The 10,163-nt window shown below is 48.2% G+C and overlaps 4 protein-coding genes across 4 annotated transcripts; 2 read left to right on the top strand and 2 right to left on the bottom strand.

Annotated features, from left to right (window-relative positions):
- Positions 1-1,854: 1,854 nt before the first annotated feature.
- Positions 1,855-2,847, top strand: BKA55DRAFT_532576 (uncharacterized protein; the record flags this gene model as incomplete). Its single annotated transcript, XM_046189360.1, has 2 exons — positions 1,855-2,520; positions 2,572-2,847. The coding sequence occupies 2 exons, from the start codon at positions 1,855-1,857 to the stop codon at positions 2,845-2,847; spliced, it is 942 nt and encodes a 313-aa protein (XP_046056722.1).
- Positions 2,848-3,103: 256 nt separating this feature from the next.
- On the bottom strand, positions 3,104-3,831 carry BKA55DRAFT_683029 (uncharacterized protein; the record flags this gene model as incomplete). Its single annotated transcript, XM_046198442.1, has 2 exons — positions 3,104-3,250; positions 3,304-3,831. 2 exons carry the CDS (start codon positions 3,829-3,831, stop codon positions 3,104-3,106), a joined length of 675 nt encoding a protein of 224 aa, XP_046056721.1.
- A 280-nt stretch (positions 3,832-4,111) lies between these two features.
- On the bottom strand, positions 4,112-4,673 carry BKA55DRAFT_550160 (uncharacterized protein). The gene has a single exon (XM_046191256.1). The coding sequence runs from the start codon at positions 4,566-4,568 to the stop codon at positions 4,299-4,301; it is 270 nt and encodes an 89-aa protein (XP_046056720.1). The 5' UTR covers positions 4,569-4,673; the 3' UTR covers positions 4,112-4,298.
- Positions 4,674-6,343: 1,670 nt separating this feature from the next.
- Positions 6,344-8,438, top strand: BKA55DRAFT_495693 (UTP--glucose-1-phosphate uridylyltransferase-domain-containing protein; the record flags this gene model as incomplete). Its single annotated transcript, XM_046186304.1, has 4 exons — positions 6,344-6,445; positions 6,858-6,976; positions 7,007-7,090; positions 7,148-8,438. The coding sequence occupies 4 exons, from the start codon at positions 6,344-6,346 to the stop codon at positions 8,436-8,438; spliced, it is 1,596 nt and encodes a 531-aa protein (XP_046056719.1).
- Positions 8,439-10,163: the final 1,725 nt, after the last annotated feature.

The raw sequence follows: 10,163 nt of genomic DNA, 5'->3' as shown, positions 1-10,163 counted from the left end.
CCGGTGGTTGCTTTGCTCGAATGTAACCCAGGAACCAGAGACTGAGAGGGTGACCATGTGCCAGAATATCAGTCGGAGATTTGAGAATCATGTCACCACCTTCTAGTCATGCATTCTAGATGTTCGACGCTGGTCGGGTTGGTTGATGCCTGTCGATTTGTGAAGCTAATTTTGGGTATTGATCTTGCTTCTCTTCAGCACCTCTGAATGGTAAGGACCATGACTGAGATAGTAGTCGCCTAACTATTGTGTTTCATGACTTTTCCATAGGGTTGTCAGTGCAACCTCATTGCTCCGCCATAGGGCCGTCTGTGTTTCAATCGCGTACGTTAGCGACTCCAGGCTGGGCAACCGAGAGCAATCCGCACACAGTGGATGATATTCGGATGCGTGGGTATTGCACGGGTTCAACACGATAATATCGTGGGTTAAGACCGGAGACCCTGATGATCAGTCACAAAACCCTACAGTCAACCTTTACGGGAAGGTCTGGCGAAAAAGTACCAAGAGCCCGATGTTCTGGAACTGAACAAACAATTCTTGAATCCCCATCGAAATGCAACCTCAGCCCTCGTTTTGCGTTACTAACGGGAACGATGAGGAGTCTGCAGGAGGTGGGAAAACCACATGGGCTTCCTCTTACGACCACTTGGACCGAGCGTGAGACGAATCCTTGTGGACAGAATAGGAACGAGGCTCGAACCGGGCTCGCTCAGGCCAGGTCCAAGAACTGCAGAAGACGTTTGAGACCCTTGTCCCTAGCTCGGGGACCAAGCGGCGGAAACACGATCACTTGAACCACTGTGATGGGTGACAGTATTGCGTTGACGGTACAGCCGTACGGGAAGGATCACGGCTGATTGTGATATGGTGTGGAGGTAATATATCAATAACAAACCCTAAAGCATTATGAGATATAGTGTTGAAGTTCCATCTTGAATCTATATATCTGTATATCTGTGGATTGTTGAGTCTCGGCGCGGTCATGTTGAGTTGTCGTCTCTTTGCTTCCTGATGTTGGACAGCGTTATCACACTGACTATGGATGAAACTGAGACTTCATGGTGGCTCATGAGACCATGTACGAAGAAAAGCACTCACAGCTCAGACACGGATCAGATTCAAGCCGAGTAACATATGATAAGACGCGTCAGCGTATTATAGAGATGGACATTTTGTCATTCCCAAGTTTCTCCAAATGAATACCTTCTCATGATGACCAAGGAGTGTAGGGTATCTATATCTCATTCGAAACTCATTCATGGAAGAACACGTGACTGCATGTGTTCGACGAGGGTTGAGAGAGAAAACATGAGTTCCGCTGTTATCTTTATTCTCAGATAAAGTATGGGTATATAGAGAATTAAATACAATTATTCAGTTGTTCAAATGCTATGTGGCACTCAATCTATAGCTCGTGTAACCAGAATACAAATAAATATCTGATGCTTACCCGGTATTAGATGTCATCCACCCACGGAGATGGTTTATGGGCTCAACAGATAGTGATGGCAGGAAGGATATATTAATGATAATCTAATAGCGCCATCTATGCAAGTTTCCAACAAATCATCAAAGGAGCAGCCACTTGTGTTGCTAATTCTTGGTTTGGATTGAACGCTGATTTTGGCTGTTGATCTGCCCCGCCGCCGTTGTTTGTCATTCTAGCCTCACACAGAGTCGAGTCACACAAATGACATAACTTGTGACCAATAACAGTGCACATCAATCAAGCTCTAGAACCATCGTCAAATCATTGTACTACTGTATCACGATAGCTGCAGCTACTATACATCGCATAGTCTCGCATTGAATTCCCTATTGAGTCACACATCATATCACTCAACGTCAGCTATGGGCAAAGAGACTCCCCTTGTGTCATCTCGACGTCTCGCCAACGCAGAAGGCGATCCTGTCGCTGTTGTCCGCGTACGAAATCTCCAGACGACGATTCAAGGACCCAAAGATGCCTGGGGTCGCGGTTCTAAGCAGCAGCCTCTTCTGATATCCGCAGAGGTCTCACTGACGCACGCGTTCCCCTCATCATCGTCAGACGACAAGGTCGCTTCTGATACCGTGCACTATGGACTCCTCAGCAAATCTATCATCAGCACGTTGGAGAAGCTGCCTAAGTCAGCTTTGTCGTTGAGCGACGTGCTTAACAGGCTCTGGGTTGACCTTACTGGTTTTCGGTACACTGGCGTGAAGGAGCCTTCCGCACAAAACACAAAGGCTTTTCTCGATATGGGCCTTATCCGAAGGCTTTCGGTCTCGCTTGTTCTGCCCAAGGCATCGTTGATGGGAAGTGCAATCCGACTCTCAGGATCGTGTCTCTTCGCCGACTCAGCCATCACCACGCGAAGTCTGGAGCTGGGTCTGGAAGGGATCAGAGTGCCAACACTCATCGGTGTCAACAGCAATGAGCGGAACGCTAAGCAAGTTGTCATCACAAACATTCGCATCGACGAATACCAAACCGCACATGATGACTATGCTGTCATCGAGAGTATCATCGTTGATGTGAGTATATTGTCAAAGGATTAGTGGACAAATATGCTAACTATCACAAAGGCAATGTCAGAGTCGTCATTTGAAACTCTGGAGGCTTTGGCAGCAAGTCTGGCTTTCCATATTGCTCGGGAACTCAGGACCAAGCGTGACGATTTCTACGGACAAATCATTCGCATTGGACTCGAGAAGCCAACAGCCGTGCCTCTGGCCGAGGCTGCCTGTGTAGAGCTCACGGTCAGGACCGAGGATGTCAAGATCGAGGTTTCTAGGACGAAAGATGTTAGGTTTGATGATACCAGGAACAAGATTGCGCACTCGAATGATGGGAAGTCGTAGTGCACTTGGACCTAGGTAAAGGAGGAATAAGGGAAGTGAAAAGCTGGTCGCATATGTCTATATGGCTTCTTGGATGTGTTATTTCTTTTTCAACTAGTCAATTTGGCTTTCAACAGCCTGCATATGCTGTGCATAACGCAGGAGATAGCATTGATCAACATCTATGGCGTTGTCAACACCAATGCTTCAGCATATTCAACTTACTCCACCGAATACAAACCACCGTGACTGATACCTATTTAGTGACGCTCAGCACTCACTTTTTAACCTCCATTCCTGCCCGAGGAACGTCTCCCTTCGTGACCTTCCGTACAAAATCGGGATCGGGGTTGAAGAGCATGACATGAAAGTGCTGTACAGTATTGACCGATTGCAAAGAATGCCAGTTCCTGAACCAAAGAACCTATACACATGAGTCTCACAAATGAATCATCTGTAGTGACAGGAAAGACTCACATTCTCATCTGGAATATGCGCTCGAAAGGTCTTGGTCACGAAATCATCAATCTCTTTTCTTGCCTTGTCCGTCAAATCTCCCGTGGCGGGATCTTCTACGAGGTCGAACTTTGTCCACACGACAAGGTGCGCGATTCTCGGATCTATTCCGTAAGGAGCATCATTCCATAGGATCTTATAATCGTCCTCGAACTCAAATGGTGCTCCGCGCGGCGTCACTGGGGTACTCCATCCAAGACGATGTTCATGAATGAAGTTGGCGACACTGCCGTACTTCTGTTTGAGGTGAAATGCAAAGGCTTTGTAGCGCCTAAGCTCTGAGGGAACACGCTTGAACTTCTCTAGGCGGTTTGTTTGGATGATCTCGCGGACTTCGGCCCAAGAGAAGTTGTGGTACTCTTGGTCTGGGGTGGAAAGAATGCCTTGGTCTTTCTTGTGGAGGCCTTGAAGAAAATCAGGACACTCTTCGGTTCTCTGATCCTCGGGAATGTTCATGTTCCAGAAAGGAAGAGTTTCTGTGCTCCCCATGATTTCTAATGTTGAGTGAGATGAAGATACGGTGAGACGGACTCTGCGTAGGATCGGTGATTATATGGAGGAATTGATATGCAATTAGACCAGAGATTGCCCAGGGACAAGTTAATTTCAGTGTTACTTGAAGTTGATTGTCTTTTTGCCGAATATCTGATCATGCGAAGTGTTCATGTGAGGTTAAAGTTCCATGAAGGGTTGGATGGATATGGCTACGTCTCCACACAGGTACGCGCCACAGATTTAAGGATGATAATGCAGAGAAGCACGCAAACATGTCTAGTTACAATACATTTACTCTACTGATTCACACATATTGTTCGGTTCATAAACACTTTGAGTCAGGCATCGTGATCCGGCTATTTATTATAAACAAGTGGTGTTTTCGTAGTAGGTCCAAGCCAGGTTTCTAAATTGTTACTTTAGAGGATATGTCCAAACGGGCCACTCTCATGGCAACTCCACTAAATAACGGCAGATGAAGGAGTTAGAGGTCCGGTGAGCCACTGTGATGCATATGATTGTCGTCTAGCTTCCGTGATTGTGGAGGAGCTGTTAAGAAACTCAGAGAAATAAGTGACGTTGAATTGATACATACATATCTGTGCCAGGTAAAAATTGGTGGTGAATCTAGGGTAGCAATATGAAAATAGATATTCATCCAGCCTCTTGCCCAATGCCAAGGCCACGTGGAGATATAAACCCGATGTAATACGGCAGGTCAAAGCTTGCATTTGACAGCAGTCTCTAGATCAGCTATCTTTTGGTCTCTATTCACTCATTGGGCCGCGGAACGGAACGGGTGAGGCGCATGTGGGCTGGGCTCCAAGTGTTTCAAACCCTCTTGGAAAAGTTAATGGTTACCTATGCCTACGACATTACTCACAGTCTTCTGATACATAACAACCACAGTGTTTTGCTTTCTCTTGAACCTTGTACATAAGAAGATGCATCTTACAGGGAGATCGACCGATGTAAAGATAGCGTCAAAACTAGCCATAATCAACCTCATTGCATCCACTTCTGCTCATTTCGACTGGGCCTAGCCTGCGAGGATCCAATAAAACAGCCAATTACGGAGCCGAGATACTCGTTATGTCTTGGCGTGAGCTTTGGGAGCTTTGGCCTGTTCCTCGTCTTCAACTGTCGTTCACCGGTAAAAGGAGCTTTGGGGCATAAGCTCGTTAGTCATCTTGTTGAACTAAGGCAAATGGATGTTCCAAAAGAAGCAGGATTTCACTCAAAATAAGCTGCAATGAGCGGTTTGTTTGCACTTGGGAGGCAAATAGTAGCATATTAATGAGGGATATCATGATGTGGCGGCACACCAAGAAAAATCAACCATGATACCACCCAATCTCAATCAAGGTTGCCTGCTTACCTTATTATTATTCTCGGCTACATTGTGCATAACCTACGTACTCAACCTGACTGCAACATTATATCGGCAAAGGACCGATCTCGAACCTCCAGTCTCACTAACTTTCCACCTCGAGTGCTAATAATATCAGCGGTAAATGGATACCTTGAGAAGAAATGGGAAACAAGATACCGGGGATCCTGGCTGGTTGGCCCGCCACAAGCTTACAACGTGAGAGATCGCTGGTGCAAGTGGTGAAGTGGTGGGGATTAATCCCCGTGGTATGGGTATCGTGAAGGTGAGCAGAAATGAACAATTACGACAATTCGAAGATACGAGATGTGATAATAAACAACAATAGGGGAGACGAAGGCACTATTGAGCCTCATCTCATCTCCTCCCTCCAAGCCATCATAACTGGTTGGTATGGATGAACAGGTACAGGTATCAGAGCATGGGAACAAGCCTCCATTCCCCAACGGCCAAGGGAAAAAACACATGGGAGCTGAGATGACCTAGACCAGGTCGGTGCAGTATTTCCAGTATCACCGAGTTAGTAGACGGTCTGTTCGACCATTGCGAGCTGGGTTGTCACCGCAAGTCTACGAATCTCGCCTCCTATGTTACCCAACCTTTACTAAATCTGCACCAACAAAAAGAGAGGCAATTGCTGGAAAGGGACAAGAAGCAGAATCAGTTGAGAGTGCAAGACAGAAAAAAAACCGACTCGACGTCACTGTTACAACTTGTCACCCAATACATTGCAGAAAAAGAGTCAATAGTTCTAAACTACTGTCGTTGCTCGGCTTCTTTTGTCCGCCTAAGAAAAAGCTCCCTCGCCACCCCCACCAAGTTTACAAGCAACAGCTGCAAGCCCGGCATCACCGCCCCGCATCTAACTCTGGCGCTGGTGCTGGCCTCCCCTTTCCCTCTCGTTCCCGGTCGTTTATTAGCTGCTTGACCTGCTTGACCTGGTTACCTTAATTCATTCCTCTCCTCTCGCTGACTCTCTCTCCATTAACAACTTCTTATTCCTCCTCCTCTTTCCTCAATCCCCCCAAGACTATCTGCTTCTCCCCGTTGGCTTTCATCGGTTTACTCTGATTCCTCCTTATTAATATTCTCCACGACTCGACCGACTCCTTCATAATGGCCAGTGCTATCAAGAGTGCGCTGCCTACCCACCTCAAGCCCAACAGCGGCGATGAGCAGGGCAACGAGCGTCGTCATGGCAAGACGCGCAGTCACATGGTGAGTTGATGTGAATCAAGATACTGCTTCACCTCTCCATCGTCACATGTCACATTATACAAAACCTGCACTTGTATACCTTGTTCGCTCACGACGAAGCTTCACTGGATCTCCAAAGCTTAATCATGACGCGCATTGTACCCTCAGTTGCAGTCATATGGATCTCCAAGCACTTGAGTAGCTGCAAACAAGCCCACGTTTCTACCTCTCTTCACATCTGTCAGATGGATTTGGTTACGGGCCGCACATTCACTCGAAGCTTGATGGCTCTAAAGTGCCTCGACGAGTGTGCGAAGCTTCGTCTTCCTCTCTTCCACCACCGACTGGACGAAAGACCTCAACAAACAACATGTGTCATATTTTCATCATAACGAGCTTAACTTGCACACCATACTAACCCATCATGCCCCAGGCTTTCGAGAACACCTCCACCAACGTCGCTGCTGCTCAGATGCGAAATGCTCTGACCAACCTCGCCGAGACTGTCAAGGATCCCGAACAGAAGAAGGCAAGTCCTTTGTCCCGAAATATGTGATTCTTGGATCAGTCAAGACTAACCAGACGGCAGTTGTTCGAGACTGAGATGGACAACTTCTTCGCCCTTTTCCGACGATACCTTAATGACAAGGCCAAGGGCAACGCCGTGTATGCATCCTTTCCGACTAGATATATACCATAAGACAGTTGCTGACGATAGTTTAGAGACTGGGATCGCATTGCCCCTCCCGCTCAGGGTCAAGTTGTCGATTACGAGGATCTTGCCAACACCGAGTCTGTCCAGTTCCTCAACAAGCTGGCTGTTCTCAAGCTCAACGGTGGTCTGGGAACCTCCATGGGTTGTGTCGGTCCCAAGTCCGTTATTGAAGTCCGTGACGGCATGTCCTTCCTCGATCTTTCCGTCCGACAAATCGAGTACTTGAACCGTACCTACGACGTTAACGTCCCTTTCATTCTCATGAACTCATTCAACACAAATGACGACACTGCTGCCATCATCAAGAAGTACGAGGGCCACAATGTCGATATCCTTACCTTCAACCAGTCTCGATACCCCAGAGTCTACAAGGACTCTCTCCTCCCCGTCCCCAAGCATAACGATTCTCCCATCAACGAGTGGTACCCCCCTGGCCACGGTGACGTCTTCGAGTCTCTCTACAACTCTGGCATTCTCGACAAGCTTCTCGAGCGAGGCATCGAGATTATCTTCCTTTCCAACGTCGACAACTTGGGCGCCGTCGTCGATCTCCGCATCCTCCAGCACATGATGGAGACAAACGCCGAGTACATCATGGAGCTGACCAACAAGACCAAGGCCGACGTCAAGGGTGGTACCATCATCGACTACGAGGGTTCTGTCCGTCTGCTCGAAATTGCCCAGGTCCCCAAGGAGCATGTCAACGAGTTCAAGTCTATCAAGAAGTTCAAGTACTTCAACACCAACAACATCTGGCTCAACCTCAAGGCCATCAAACGCGTGGTGGAGAACGACGAACTCGAGATGGAGATTATCCCCAACGGCAAGACCATTCCCGGTGACAAGAAGGGCGAGTCCGATATCTCTATCATCCAGCTCGAGACCGCTGTCGGTGCTGCCATCCGTCACTTCAACAACGCCCACGGTGTCAATGTTCCCCGTCGACGATTCTTGCCCGTCAAGACCTGCTCCGATCTGATGCTCGTCAAGTCTGATCTCTACACATTGAAGCACGGCCAGCTTCAAATGAGCGCCGCTCGCTTCGGTGATGCACCCCTGATCAAGCTTGGTGGTGACTTCAAGAAGGTCTCAGACTTCCAGAAGCGAATCCCCTCCATTCCTAAGGTGCTGGAGCTGGATCACCTCACCATTACTGGTGCCGTCAACCTTGGCCGCGGCGTAACGCTCAAGGGCACTGTTATCATTGTCGCGACAGAAGGCAGCACCATCGACATTCCTCCTGGTTCGATCCTCGAGAACGTTGTTGTCCAGGGTAGCTTGCGTCTGCTCGAGCATTAAAGTGGGAGCTTGTTGGATGTTGTACAGTTTTGTAGCAGACTGGCTCAGGATTTTAACTTGTCACGGCCTTTCGGGGTGTATGAGATGGATAAGGCATGGGCAGATATGTCACGAGACTTGAGGATTCGAATGTTAATCCTATGGAGATAGAGAAGCAACGTCTCCAAATCGGCAGACATGGGAGCCTGATTCAAGCGTCACTTTGAACGTTTGCTGGAAGGGTATGGAGGATAAGGTACACTTTGAGTATGTACGTACTTGGCAAAACAGCAATAGCTCGATACCTATACACAGGTACAGCACATTTTTAATTGAAAAGGACAATGACAATTTCTTGAGAAATGAAGGGTTTCAAGGAAATGCGCCGGACAACGTCGTCGACTCATGATGGGACACGCCACATCGACTAACTTAGCACTGTCAATTATTAGACAAACTAGCCTTTGGATTAGTGGTGTTTCCTTGTAAATGGGCCTGATGGAGCCGATAAACCCATGGCCGGAAGGCCTATCCTCATTTCGGACCAGATCTTAACCTTAAGTCTTGCAGGTTTGCAATTACAGTTTACCAGCCCCTTTGGCTTGGTCAAGCGTCAAGCTTCAGGCGGACCAACGTCGTCGTGCATCGGACGCATGACGACGACGACGACGTTGAGGATTGTCTGCTTCTGTGCTAAGTCTTTGTGAGGCACAGTCGTATTGAAAAAGTTTATCCTTTTTTCGAGTGGCAGGGTGGCTCACCCGTGCTGCCGAGCGTGTTGCATGCGGTCTGAGAGCAGGATGATGGTGTCAAAACACCAGTTTGTTTGAAAGTGAGACGCGGGGCGAAGGGTCTGTTCCAATCCAGGAGGCTGGAGGATCATAGCACAAGACCGTTTGCCTTTTTGCCTGTTTACTGATCTCGAATTGACGCCTACGGCCTATCACAAACGCTGGCAGAGTGAAATCAAAGGACTTAGATCGGCACCCATGACGTTCCACATCAATGAGGCATTTCCTTCGATCTTGAGTGCCGAACCAGGGTCGTGGAAAGCTTCCACGCACTTTGCACTAAAAACAGCTACCCATCTCCGTAAGGTTTGAATCCTACCCTGAGTGAGGAGACATGATCCGAGCCGATGGAACTCTCCAAGGTGAAGGCATTTTTAGCATGTTTGATATGATGTTCCCAACCGAATGCCCAGCCGGAAAACCCGGGCCTGGATGAGTCCGCGAGATTGATATAGGAGATAGGGGATGGTAAAGACATCCCATGATAATATCGTGAGAGCTTGGCGAGAGGAAGCATCCTCAACCCAACCAAGGCTGTGGCTATCCGACTTCTCGAATCGGTCTAGTTCGGAGAGTGTGGCCCCGTCGTTCCATTCCATCGAGCGGCAATGCACGTTTGCATATTGTTTGTGGGGTTGAGGGAGATTGTGTGAAGATGAGGAGCGCGCTGTTGGTTAATGCGAAGTCCGGGCCGGCCTAAGCAAGGCCAAAAGTTGGGGACCCCAGCCTGGTTACCTGCTGGGCCGTCTGTAATAATGCCTGCAATTGCAATTCATGGCTCATTGACCAGGAAGTGCCTTTGATCCTCATATCTTGACAGGCTTGACTTGAATCGACTTACACCGCACGTAACTCAGCCGGCGTTTCTAAGGGTCAATAGTACGGGGGAAGGCGAGACAACAAGCAGAGAAAAGTCTTGCTTCAGCCTACAAGGCTCTGTGTGCCCAGACCCTCT

The sequence above is a fragment of the Fusarium redolens genome (assembly GCF_020744475.1).
Source record: "Fusarium redolens strain MPI-CAGE-AT-0023 chromosome Unknown BKA55scaffold_1, whole genome shotgun sequence".
Taxonomy (NCBI): Eukaryota; Fungi; Ascomycota; class Sordariomycetes; order Hypocreales; family Nectriaceae; genus Fusarium; species Fusarium redolens.
Note: the sequence above shows the minus strand (reverse complement) of the source record. Positions and strands in the feature narration are given on the sequence as shown.